General features: G+C 38.1%; 3 protein-coding genes across 3 annotated transcripts; 2 read left to right on the top strand and 1 right to left on the bottom strand.

Moving 5' to 3' along the window:
* The first annotated feature begins 1,356 nt into the window (after positions 1-1,356).
* LOC131313805 (gibberellin-regulated protein 12-like) lies at positions 1,357-1,828 on the top strand. The gene is made up of 2 exons (XM_058342312.1): positions 1,357-1,375; positions 1,621-1,828. The coding sequence occupies exons 1-2, from the start codon at positions 1,357-1,359 to the stop codon at positions 1,803-1,805; spliced, it is 204 nt and encodes a 67-aa protein (XP_058198295.1). The 3' UTR covers positions 1,806-1,828.
* Positions 1,829-6,591: 4,763 nt separating this feature from the next.
* LOC131313804 (uncharacterized) lies at positions 6,592-9,841 on the top strand. Its single transcript, XM_058342311.1, has 4 exons — positions 6,592-6,653; positions 8,750-8,803; positions 9,309-9,419; positions 9,521-9,841. The coding sequence occupies exons 1-4, from the start codon at positions 6,592-6,594 to the stop codon at positions 9,627-9,629; spliced, it is 336 nt and encodes a 111-aa protein (XP_058198294.1). The 3' UTR covers positions 9,630-9,841.
* Positions 9,842-10,423: 582 nt separating this feature from the next.
* Positions 10,424-13,816, bottom strand: LOC131313509 (UDP-glycosyltransferase 87A1-like). The gene is made up of 2 exons (XM_058341839.1): positions 13,203-13,816; positions 10,424-11,409 (listed from the first exon to the last, which is right to left on the bottom strand). Exons 1-2 carry the CDS (start codon positions 13,672-13,674, stop codon positions 10,529-10,531), a joined length of 1,353 nt encoding a protein of 450 aa, XP_058197822.1. The 5' UTR covers positions 13,675-13,816; the 3' UTR covers positions 10,424-10,528.
* Between the last annotated feature and the right edge of the window lie 74 nt (positions 13,817-13,890).

The raw sequence follows: 13,890 nt of genomic DNA, 5'->3' as shown, positions 1-13,890 counted from the left end.
ACTCCAATTTATCCTCAACCCATCGACATCGGTCTCAATTTTCTCTTCGCACTACAAGAAATCTTGGCGGCAAAAGTGAAATAAACCCCGGCAAAAGTCTTTCCGTAGTTTTCCCTGGTGTTCATAGTAAACGCCACGACTGTCAGTATTGGGAATAGTTCCCGGCGTTTTGTAAACGCCGCTAATAGTTCTTAGCGTTTTTAACATTATTGCCGGCGTTTATAAAAATCCCGGAAATAGCTCCGTGACCTGCAAATTTTCCCGATCCGGCGAGACATTACCAACGTTTAGTTAAACGTCAGGAAAAGTTTTCCTAGTAGATTTCTTCCTTTTTCTCCTTTTTTTTGGGTCTAATAATACAGGGAATTTCTGTATACTATAAAAACTTGCAACCATTGTATGCCAACGATTAACAAATACTACAAAATAGGATGGCAAAACTTCAAAATTCAGTACTAATCCATAACACGAACCCATTAAAACTATCAAATACATAAATTTTCAAAAATTTATATTACATTATCTCATCCACATAAGTTATTATGCAACCAATCACTAACATAATGTCAAAAAAAAAAAATGTCAAAAGAAGTTCCCTTCATCACGGTCGAATGATGTCTTCAATGTCATCAAATAACCTGCACGTAGCATAATGTCAAAAAAAATGTTAACATTGCAGGAAGAAAAAAAAAACACACTTATAAAAGGAAAAACAAAAAGGAGAGGGAAACAAGAAATAACCCATGCCCTCAAGCAGACCTTCTACTTACACCTTTTTTGTTCTGTAAAAAAAAAAATTCTACCTTCCATTTACTAGCCATATCCATCAAAAGTTGGTAGGGTCCCTCAAAAATAGAAAAGAAATTATTACTATTTTTCTATTGGCAAAAGTAACAATTTATTAGGGGAAGAGAGTCCAACCAAAAGTTAGAACCGTACAGCCAGAGCGACAAAGCCCAATACAACCTAAGGGCCTAAAGTGCCCAGATAAAAGCAATGAACAACATAAACATCCCAAAAGGCCTAAAGTCTAGATACATCAAGAAATCCCGGCCCAAAGAAACTCAAAACCTACCCTAACAGATCCGAACCGTCACACCCAACCATTACAGAAAAAATATTATTATTGATGGAAAATATATTTACATTCAATGTCTTTTCCTCTTTATCCTGAGTTATCCTTATTTGGAGTTGATTACATGAATCCATTTTTTCCAAAACTCATATGTTTTCACATATTCTACCTGAATCAAGTTATGCTGTTTAACCCATTTTTCTTGGACATGGCTTTTGTTTTGTGTGTTCAACCGGAGCTAATTTTTAAGTTTCGTGATTTAATCCAAACCATACATTCTAATGGTTAATTTGTCAAGTGGTTAACTAATATAAAAAAGAAAAAATTGATCAAACGTCAATAGTCACATGTTGGGACATATCTGCAACGAATATCTGGCTATCAATATTTTATCAAACTATTAAAATTTTCCATGTTAGTGCGCAAATTGACGAACCCAACATAAGGAATGGTGGGATCCAAACTTATTGGACTCACCCCTTTCACCTTTTTGTTGTCTATGTTACTAATTAGTAGCTTATTAATGTGATGCTTTTCCCTGACAGATTGCCCTGCGGCATGTGACTATCGATGTTCCAAGGCCGACTATCATAGGAAAGCATGTTTGATGTTCTGCAACCTCTGTTGTAACAAATGTTTGTGCGTTCCATCAGGCACCTATGGTAACAAGGAGGAGTGCCCTTGCTACAACAACTGGAAAACCAAGGAGGGTGGACCCAAATGTCCTTAGAAAAAGAAGAAGAAAATTAAACTAGGGGATTCTGGTTTTGAATATGATTTTCCAAGTTGGATGATTTGTCCTACAATGGAATAAATTGAGAAAGTTTAATGTAGTTTATTGAATAAAATCTATGGCTTTCGTTCACAATCGGATTAGCATATCATCATAATTGTTGAGTCTTTTTGTGACATGAGTCATGTGTGAGCGTATAGAAATTTGTGTCATTGTGTGCGTTGCTTTTATTATTTCATAAACTCGGAATCGAGTGAGACAATATCGCGTAAGCATTACGGCTATATTTGAAGTTTGAGGGAGGTTATCAAAAATGAAATTATTTGAAGTTTGAATCCATAGACAACCTAACCCTATTGTTGCAGGCTTTCGAGAAGCCCCGTTGTTATTTGAGCATCCATTTGGTATCACACAAAAGCCCAACACAGCCCAATTCAATAAAGGTTAAAAACGAGTTTTACTTCATTTTTTCTGTACACCAAAACGACGACTAAAAACGCTCGAATGCCGCTCCTCAGATGTCCGCTTCCAAGATTGGAATAAGGTCGTCTGGCGGGATGATCGATGTGAGACACCATCCTGTCTTCTTGATCAACTCTCATATTTGCAAGTTTGTCTGCCATTTTGTTGCCTTCCCTGAATGTGTGCTTTAAAATACATCTCGTGGCCTCCATAAGGGCTTTACATTCTTGAATGAGGATTGTATGAACAGAGTGTTCGAATGGTTCTCCAATTATCATATTAATAGCAGTTGATCAGTCAGACTCCACTTCTATAGCCTCCATTCCTTGCTATAAATATCCTAGAGTTCAGCTTCCAATCTTGTTTACTTCAATCTTGAAACCTTTACACGGCCCTAAGGGCTAAAGGTGATATTGGTTCGGTTTGGTTCGATTTTTGACAAATTTTGCAAAAAAAAATTGGTTCATTCTATGTGGAGTTTTGAAAACCAAAACTGGACCAAACAATTTCGGTTTGATTTATTCAGCTTGGTCTGGTTTACTCGGTTTATTCGATTTTGGGCCTACAACAAAATTTAATGAGTCAACAAATATGAATAGGTAGAATAACTAATTACAACTTAACCCAATTAACCAAAGAAAGGCCCAATATGATTAGGACATGTAGTAATATGGGAAAAAAAGACTCTGAACAATACCTTTTTTTGTTCTGTAAAAACAAATTCTACTGTACCTTCCATTTACTGGCCATATCCATCAAAAGTTGGTAGTAAAATTTAATAGGGTCCCTCAAAAATAAAAAGAATTTTTTTTCCGGCAAAAGTAATAATTTATTTTATAGGAAGGGAGTTCAACCAAAAGTTAAAGAGAAAACCGTATAGCCAGAGTGACAAAGCTCAATACAACCCGAGAGCCCAAAGTGCCTAAATAAAAGCAATGAACAACATAAACACCCCAAAAGGCATAAAATGCCGAGACACATCAAAAAAACCTAGCCCGAAGAAACCCAAAACCTACCTTAACCGATCTGAACCGTCGCTGCCCAACCGTTACGGAAAAGAAATTATTATTGATGGAAAATATATTTACATTTTTTTTGATAGGTACAAAATATATTTACATTCAATGTGTTTTCCTTCTTTTAGTAGATTTACGGTCCTAATCTTGCTATAATTTCCTTAGATAAATTAATTACAGTCACAATATTTTTTGACCACATCCTCGTACGCAGTTATGAGTAATCCTTATCTGGTGGGGGCTATTTCATGAATATATGCGGTACCCACATGAATTTATTTATTTCTTGTGCTTTTGGGATCTCATCAATTTTAGCAACACAGTAACAGAGAAAGATATAAATAGCAAAAAATTAATACGGCCTAACAATTTCCCATGCAAAGAATGCAAAATTGGAATCGGTAGCAGAAGAGAGAGAGAGAGAGAGAGAGAGAGAGAGAGACATGGCTGGCTATTCAAGGCTTCAATTTATTTTCTTCCTCTTCCTCTTGGCTTCGATGTGTGCCATTCAAGTTTCAATGGTAAATATAATATGTGGTTTCAATAAGAACATTCTTCTTAATTTAAGATTAAGACACTTTGCATTCACTTTTCTAACTTTTTTTTTGGAATTATTGATAGGCTGGTGGCGAAGGATCTATTGAAAAACGAAGAGGTGAATTTCTGTTACATGGGTCTTAGTCATTCATGTAAAAAACGTGTCTCAATTTCTAACTAATTAAACCAAAATCAAGTTTCAAGTCCCAATCAATTGGAGCTGGCTGCATGAACCTATTTCTCAAAAAACGGATATGTTTTGTCATATTCTAATTGAAGAGAAAAAATAATCAACATGATAGTGGTATCACCTTATACTAACACACGATAGTATGCTGTGGTGAATTGACATTAGGAAAAATGATCTCACTATATACACAGTTCAACAGGAGCTAATTTTTAAGTTTCGAGATTTACTCCAAACCATTTCATTCCGTTGGTTTGTCGAGTGGTTAAATAATATGAAAAATCAATCGAACGTCAATATATAGTTACTTGTTGAGGTCATATCTTAAGCGAATATGTGGCTATCGATGTTTTTATTAACTTAACATTTTCCATGTTATAATACACAAATGGACAAACCCAACAAAAGGAATGGTAGGATATTCCAAACTTATTGGACTCACCCCTTCCCCTTTTTTGTTGTCTATTGTTACTAAAATTAGTAGTTTACTAACGTGATGTTTTTTTCATGACAGATTGCTTTCCGGCATGTGACTTTCGGTGTTCCAAGGCCGACAGACCCTATGATTGTGAGCTCATATGCGAACTATGTTGTTTTAAGTGTTTGTGTGTTCCATCAGGCACCTCTGGAAACAAGGAGGAGTGCCCTTGCTACAGCACCATAGTACTCCCAAATCGTGTAGCTACATGTCCTTAGAAAGAAAAAATAAAATAGGGGATTCTAGATTTGAATATGATTTTCCTAGTTGGATGATTTGGGTTGCAACGGAATAGATTGAGAAAGTTTAATGGAGTTTGTTGAATAAAACGTATGGCTTTTATTTCACAATTTGGTTAGCATATCATCGTAATTGTTGAGTCTTTTTTGTGAGTCGCGCGTGTGCGTAGAGGAATTTGTATCGTTTTGTGCGTGGCTTTCATTATTTCATAAGCTCGGTATCGAAAGAGACAATGTCACGTCAGCATGTTGTGTTGTGTGAAACGGGTACACAACAAGATGTGTAACTACAATTGTCATTAGGAGCTAGCTCTTGTGAATGAGATTCACTTGTGCGCAACAAATGTACAAATTCATGTAAAGTTTTCGACCAGAACAAGCGCGCCCAATCCATCAAACATTGAGTTCGAATCATGCAATGATCAAGCAATAGACTCAACACCATGTGTCAAGAAGCGATTTGTGAATTTTCAACATACCTTTTTACCACGTAATAATTGTATAACCAGAAAAATTACGAATGAGTCTCAGTGCACCGCCAAGGGGTGCCCCGACATATACACCTCTTCACCACATAAGAATTGTTTTCCAAGTTTAAATATCATGAAACAGATTGATAGAGAGAACTATTTACACCACAAAACATTTCTATCAAAGTAAGACTCAAAACTTTGAAGTTCACGTTTATGATAGAAAAACCTGTACTACTCCAATTTCTCCTCAACCCATCGACATCCGTCTCATCAATTTTCTCTTCTTAATCCCCGCTGACTCTGTTTAACAAGACTGAAATATTAGTATAAACATGAGTTGCTAGGTGTTCAAATGTGATTTTTTTTTTTTAATAACTCAGGTGTCTGTGCAGTTTACTCGCACCTCGATTAATCATGCGATTCAATTTCCCCGCCCACTTGCAAAGAGCCCTATTAAAGCCGAAGAAAGTGTTCAAAAATCTGAGTTGATTTGTGGCTCTCTCAAGTTGATGAGTGTTCAAACTTTGTTTGGTTTGGTGTTCAAAGCATGGGTAAAATGAAAATACATGCTACTCAATTTACCCTGAAAGATTTCTAGGGTGTTCAAGTGAATACCCAAGCTCCAACGTGGAGCCGCCTCTGCTATGTACTATGACGTGGCAAAGAAGATAAACTCCCAAATTGATTTCCAAAGATAAAGTCCAGAAAAAGTTTTGCACAATTTTAGATTCACCTAGCAGTTGAGAAAGCTCCTCTTCAACGTTCAACAATCGTGGCGTTGGAGTTATGCATTGTAATGGTTGGGAAGAGGTGTGGGGTGGGGTAGAGGTTACTTGCAAGGGCGAGGAGAGGCGTTTGTGGTTTTGTCTAGTAAAATCGTTGGGGTTTTGCATTGTAACGGTTGGGAAGAGGTGTGAGGTAGGGCTGAAATTACTTGCAAGTGCAAGGGGTATTTGTGGAAAAGAAAGAGTAGGAAACACCTTCGTACATTTAAAAGAAGTAGTATGTAGATTATTACTAAAATTAGCAGTTTACCAATGTGATGTTTTTCCATGACAAATTACCCTGCGGCATGTAACTAGGCCTGTCAATGGGCCAGATCCGATCCGGATCCGACAGACCCAGATCGATAAGACTCGAATTCGATAGTGGTAATCCGAATCCGAAAAATCCGGATCTGATCAAAAAATCCGAATTCGATCCGAAAACTTTTTTACTTTAAAAATTTTAGCAAAAAAAAATTATATTTTTCAAAAAAATTCAAAAAAATTTTAAAAAAAAAAATTTCCAAAAAAAATTTAAAAAAAAATAAAAACATAACTTCTGATCCGGTCCATTGACAGGCCTACATGTGACTATCGGTGTTCCAAGGCCGACAACCACCGGAAAGCATGTTTGATGTTCTACAACCTGTGTTGCAACAAATGCCTGTGTGTTCCATCAAGCGCCTAAGGTAACAAGGAGGAGTGCCCTTGCTACAACAACTAGAAAACCAAGGAGGGTGGACCTTAGAATAAGGGGAAAAAAAATTAAATTAGGGGATTCTGGTTTTGAATATGATTTTCCTAGTTGGATGATTTGTGCTACAGTACAATGGAATAAATTGAGAAAGTTTAATGTAGTTTGTTGAATAAAATCTATGGCTTTCGTTCACAATCTAATTAGCATATCATCATGGGTAATGATTGAAAGTAAGAATAATAAATGGTATTGAAGTTGGAAATTTTTTTTTGAGAAGGGAACCGAACACAGCATCTAGTGACGCATGGAAAGAAAATGTTGTACATGACTATTTTTCTTATTCTTTTCTTTTTACTACTCCTATACTAGACTAGACTTCTCCCAAATTACTTCTTTTCTTTTCGTTTTTTTAAGAAAATTGTTTTCTTAGATCCAAAATCTATAAAATCTAATTTGGAAAAGATAAAAGTACTAATTCATGGGTAACGAGGGTTATAGGTTTACTTGGTAATGAGTTACTTGAGTTATTGGGATCGTGGTACCTCGTTCCACTGAGCACTAAAAGTACTTTTAGAATTTTTATTTTTATTTTTGTCCTTATTTGAATTTAATCGAGTTTGTGGATTTGGTCTCTTTCACTAAACAGAAGCAAATAAGATACAAATGAACGAAATCATAAAACTCGAAATAGCAAAATGCGGGAAATCAAAGAATCCAAATCTAATCAATACCAAAGAGAAGGGACGTTAAGAATCAATACAGCTGTGAGAGAATTTGTGAAAAGACAAGGACAGCAGGTTAAGAATCCAACTCTCTCCTTCCAATAAATCAACGCGTATTAAATTCAATCCCTATCCTCTCTCCCCAAACGGTGTGGGGCATTCAAAGATACAACCAAAGGGCAAGCACCCAAGTCTCCGTCGACCACCACCGTCTCATAAATGTCCACACCATTCACTACTCCATTGTGGTCATACACTTTTAAAGAAGTGGTTGAATGTTATTCTTAGAATTTACGGAAACAACCAATGATAGCGACACGAAATTCTCGTCACTCTCACCATCGCCGATTGCCACATGTTGCTGAAACACCTAAAATATCTCCATGCTAGGATCTAAAAAAAATGAACATGTAAACAAAAAAAAGGACACAGAGGGAAAAATTATAAAAATCTGGGAAGGCAGTTTTGGCAATGCAAAATAACGCGCGAATAGATGGATTTTTCCCTTCAACAATGTTGACGTGTATCAAATTAAAAAATTTGATTGAAAAAATTAAGGAAAGTTGTCATTTGGAATCCTTCTTCTTACATGTTCATCGGCAGATAAATACAGGAGTAATCGAATACCTCGTACAATGTAAGGATTACGTAAAGTGAAGGGTTAATTATCATTATCCCTTTAACTATTATCTATTTTCACTTACCTCCTTCATCTTAAAAAGCTTACACTTTGCTTTTTTAATCTATCATTTAGTATCACTTAGCCCCTTCTATCATTCTTCCATTAGGATTTGGGTGCTAGAACATTCTACATGACATGGACATGTGAGTAATTTATGACCAAAATTCCTCTTTTTTTATGAGACATTGGTCATGTTGCTATTTATTAAATTATACCATGAATTATTTTGAATATTTGTAAGTTTAATTTACCTCATTTCTTAAAATACATCATTATTCGAAAAACATGCTTCTCGCGGTCATTTATTTGCTCTGCAGAGTCTACTATGACTCTAATTTTGATGATCTTGTTATTTGTAAATGTAGTCATAAAATGATTTTATACTACTATCTTGGTTTTTTTTTTTTTTGAAAGAATACTACTATCTTGGTGAAGACATGCATTTTCAGCATAAATTATTCACATGTGAATGCCATATTAGAATCTAACGCTCAAATTATGATGAACGAGTAACAAAGGGGGCTAATTGATTCTAAATGATGCATTAAGGGTGCAAGGTGAATGGGTTTTTAGATCAAGGGGATAAAGTGAAAAAAAAGTAATTGCTTCATTAGAAATTCTTCGCCGCTTCTCGGCCCTTCTGGACACCGACTCCCTCGGATAGGTTCTCCTCCAGCAATTTTAACGTCAATTTACAGCTCCCTTCTCGCCTCCGAAATTCTCTCTCTCTCTCAACAGGTAATTTCCTGCCTTTGACTTTTTTAGAAATCAGTCTCTGTGTTGAAATTCCTTCAAATTATAGATTTTTGCTCATTCGTTGAGTGTTTTGAAAAATTTTCAGGTTTTTCTGTTTTGTGGTTTGGCTGTTTCGAGAATCAAGAATGACTCATATCCTTCCGATATGCCTCTTTCCTCTGATTTTAGATCAACCCTTCTACTTTTTTCCATCTTTGATGGGTTGCTGAGCAAAATTTGGGAAATAATTTTTCTTCCTCTTTTCGTCCTTTGGTCTCTCAAAAATCCAATCTTTGCTTGAAGTTAATTGGATTTGGAAATATAATCAACTGTCTGAGATGAACATTGAGAAATTGGTTAATAGAACCGTCAAAACATCTACCTTTCGTAAATTTTCTCAGCAACCATATATGGATTGCCCGCGAATTTTGACAATTAGGGTTTGTGTCCATGGGTGTTTGTTACAACTTAGGATTTGATTTTGTGTTATGTGAACCTTAACTTAAAGCGAACGCGGCAACCAAAGGGAGCGAGACCGAGAAAGGGCGCAAGCCAGGTCCGGCCAGAAGCCCAGGAATCCTAAAGACGATGGATTAACACCCGAACAAAGACGAGAAAGGTTTTTCCTCTCTCTCTCTCTCTCTTGTTCTCTGTCTAGAATTTTTCTGTTCATGGATAGTTCTATTCTGATTTTGGGTAGGATTTTGTTGATATGGACAGGGATGCGAAGGCCCTTCAAGAGAAGCTGGCGAGGAAAGGAGCTCAAGGGGCAACGGGTGGGAACACCAAGAATAGCAGTGATGTTGTTAACAAGAACAACAAGAAGTAAATGGACTAATAACGGTTTGTGGAGTAGATGAGGGATGTTGTGAAGTATCAGATCTCGGTTTTGGATTCGGAATTTCTCCGTTTTCTCCCAATGTGTAACTTAAAACAATCCAAGGCTTTGCTTGGTTTGGACATTTATACGTTGGCTTCTGAACTCTGTAATTTGTGTGTTCGATTTGGATTAATGCGATTTCCCGTTAGATTGCGTATTCAGCAGTTGTGATTCGGAATGGTCATTTCGTTTTTTGAGCTTGGGATGGATAGGTTCACAAGATGATACGTATTGTTCCTCCTCTTCCCTGTCATTTGTTTTGGAGAGCATCTCTGAGTAGTTACATAATAATTGGTGTTCCTAAAGAATCTTTGATCTAGATGTGCTTGAGAGACATCATTAAAGTTAGATGCGGATAGAGGAACACAGATTCAAACGCCGACGTGTTTATAATTGCATTCATGAAAGTTGATTTCACATGTTAGATGTGGAATTCACACGCAGAACAGACTCGTCTAAAGGCATTGAACTTCTGTTTTTGTTGGCCTTATTTTCGTTGAGGCATTGCTGCATGAGATGTCTTCGACCAAAACCAATCTGTTGTCTTCATTGAGCTGTTTTCTTTCTCTGGGAAAAAATATTTCCCAGTTCTTAGGTTTTCCACTTAAAAAAACCTCTCTTTTTCTTTTATTAAATTTTTGGAATTGGAAATTGCACACTTTTACATGTAGGATTAGAATGAAATAAGTACTTATAAAATAAGAACGTTAGCGAAATGGGGCTAACTATTCAGAACTCCAAACCCTTTTTTTTTTTCCTCTCCTTTTCATCTAACTACGAGATCAATGACATAAACCCGATTAATTCTTGTCCATCGGCAAAATAATTGTTACCAATACATTGTCTATTCATTTGAAGACATCTTTCATGAAAGCTTCGAAATTCTTCTCAGATGATCCTCCTTTTTCAATAGCTCGTCGACACGTCTCTCGGATTTTTCTTGCTCTTTCCACTAGTTCTTTCTTCCCAACATTTTCTGAATCCATAAACCTCCGCACAAGCTCAGCGATTTCCTCTCTGCTCACCAAATCACCAGTTGCCCCCTTCACCTTCCACCCGATCTTCCAATCTTCCGCAACCAATTTACTTATTGGGACTTGATCCATTGCAATAGGAAAAGCAAGCAACGGTAACCCCGCGAAAAAACTTTCCACAGTTGAATTCCATCCACAGTGAGTCCAAAATCCTCCGATCGATGGATGGCATAGCACCTTCAACTGGTCACACCAAGGCACCACCATTCCCAAACCACCACAAACGGACTCCTTCAAGCTCAACGCCTTGTCACGTGCCACCAACAAGTACTTCATGCCGCTGTTGTCCAGGCCGGCTGCAATTTCGTCCATCTGGGCACTTGATACGGAAAGGAAACTCCCAAGCGAAACGTACAAAACGGAACTCTGAGGCTGAGAGTCTAGCCATCCAAGGTAGTCAACACCGTTTGGGGCGGAAGGGCGAGAGGAATTGTGGTACTGCAGATTGAAGTAAGGTATGAGGGGGCCAAGAGAGTAGACAGGGAACGGGAATGTGGCTTGCAAAGCGTCGATGACCGAAGGCTCGAGCTCGAAAACAGAGTTGAACAAGAGATATTGTGCTTGGGGTACTTTGGAGATCAGTTCAACGACTCTTTGCAAGAGTGTTTGGTTCTGAAGGTGAAAGATGCCTGGAAGGTCAGATAAACGGAATGGAGATAGGCCTGGGATGTTGTCCACCGTGACTTCTGCTCTTTCTGTTGTGCAAGCACAGGGCAAGGAATACGCATTAACCAATATTATTCATCAATGTGATTTAAGCAAGAAAATTATCCAGATAAAGAATTCAACGAATCGCATCGTATTCCGAAAATTTTTCTATAAAAGAGTTCGTTTGTGGCAATTTCTTGTGTGCATTGCTGGTTTTTCTTGTTTTGGTTGTTATCAGATGCCACATAGCCCCATAAGAACGGATTCTTAATGTGGTCACATAAGATGGAATCCAGACTAGGTCGATTTGACGATTCTGTGTCCTTAATTTTGTTGGTCTGGATATGCCTACTTTATGTACACTATATGGGAAAAAGAAGGAAAAAAAACAAGTTGACCGAGTATCAATAAATACTTGATCAAGTTATATTTGGCACAAAAGGCATGTACGGTTGGAGTCTTGCTATCTAATTTTCTTGCAAGAAATATACTTTGTCTGTAAGGTTTTCAATGGATAAGAAATATACTTAGTCTGTAAAGTTTTCAATGGATCATATTTTGCGTATGATAAACCATAAAAGGATCATCATGACTCCCTCTATAGCTGTCTAATACTGAAGCCTTGGTCTATTGTAACATCCCGCGCTAGGGAGTTATGAAATCTTTGAGTGGAATATAATGTAAACCCGACTAGCTACAGTATAACTTGAAATTAATTTTTTGAGTGTTTGGATTGGTGTTTAAATTTTTTTTTGAAAAATAGTAGGAATAATAAGTGGAGAGAGATAGAGAGAGAGAAATGTTGGAAGCAGGAGAATCTTTTGAAAAACTCTTTTTGAATTGTAAAGAGAACAAGGCATTGTGGTTAGGTTAAAAGTTAAGTAGATCAGCCGGAGCGGGTTGTGACAGGTGGTATCAGAGTTTGCACCAATCGAAAGTATAGGGCAGGTCCTGTGAGGAGACGTACGTGCTTGGGGTGGACCCGACAAGTGAGGAGCTTGAGGTTCTTGTCGTGCTTGGGTAGGTCCCACATGAGACGAGTTTGAGGTGTTTGTCATGCTTAAGCGGGTACTTGTTCTACATCACTTGGTGAGTGAAAGTGATGGACCGTGTGGTGCAACGGGGACGCTGCAGCTAATGTGAGGAGATTGTAACATCCCACATTAGGGAGTTACGAAATCCTTGAGTGGAATATAATGTAAGGCCGACCAGCTACTGTATGACCTAAGGCTAATTTTTTGAGCAACGTGATTAAGCTGAGAGTTAAGCAGATCAGCTGGAGCGGCATTCGTTATTGATTGGACTAGTTTGAACTTCTTACGAGGGGAAAGATCCTTTCTGGACTCGGCTGTTCATCTAGAATGTTTTCTGGACACTTTTTGGGTTCTTTTTGATAATTGGGACCATTTAACTAACTTATAGACCTCTTCGAAAACGTTCATCAGATACATCACGCCAAAAACTACGTTGATTGAATACCCTTTTATATACTTTGGAAAACACATTTATATTCTAAAAATTGGGCTCCAATCCAGTGTTTTTTATGTGTGCATGTGTATGTGCCACTAGAGATGGAAAAAAAAAAAAAAACACCCAAAAATCGAACCGACCCAAAAATCGGTCGAAAATATTGGTTTGGTTTGGTTTTACAGAGCAACTGGTCCGGTTTGATTTTTTTTTTTTTTGGGGTTCAAACGCAAGGCGTTCCGGTTTGATTGAGGATTTTGAAAGAGAACCAACTTGAAACCGCTTCAGCTTTGGTTTTGGTCAAAGTAAACGGAATTTCGTGGCAAAAGAGAGGAAAAAATGAAAAGTGAGACCTAATTACCAGTATGCTTACCGGGAAACTCAACGGGGAAATGCCGGTTTTGAGGGAGAAGATCAAAATGGTAAAACATCGAAAACACGGTCACCGGCATCACCCAGAACGAAGCCACCGGAATATTCCTTCTCCTCCCGACATCAACGGCCCAAGGCAAGAAAGTATCAGCCACAATAACATCCGCCGGCGCCTCCAGCCGGTCGAGTATCCCCTCGAACGGCTCCTCGATTTTAGTCAGGACGGCTTGGACGAAGCTGACCATGTCGGCGGCTCGGACCAGCTCCGATGGCAAGACGTTGGGGATGGTGACGAAGCGGATGCTATCCGGCTTGGTCTCGGAGCCGATTAGACCGAGCCACTCCTCCGTGACGACGAACGTGACGAGAATGTCGTCGTTACGCCGTGAAGAGAGCAACTTGCAGAGGTTCATCATGGGGTTGATGTGGCCCCTACCTGGGTAAGGCATGGCTACCACGTGGTATGTCGCCATTTGTTCGGAGATCGAAGGTGAAGAAGACAACAGAAAGAAGATAGCTAGATAATAGTAGTCTGTGAATCGTTCTCTGTTGTGCTGTGGAGTGGGAGATTGATGAAGGGGGTATTTAATACAAGTGGGAGTTGGTGTGTTTTTAGAATTGAAAATTTTGTTGACTGACTCGGGAAAATCGATGGAGTTGTTGCGTCGACGGGGTTGTTGTTGACAGTT

Source organism: Rhododendron vialii, chromosome 13a (assembly GCF_030253575.1).
Source record: "Rhododendron vialii isolate Sample 1 chromosome 13a, ASM3025357v1".
In the NCBI taxonomy this organism is placed as follows: domain Eukaryota; kingdom Viridiplantae; phylum Streptophyta; class Magnoliopsida; order Ericales; family Ericaceae; genus Rhododendron; species Rhododendron vialii.
The sequence above is the reverse complement of the archived record's forward strand: the minus strand, read 5'-3'. Positions and strand labels throughout refer to the sequence as shown.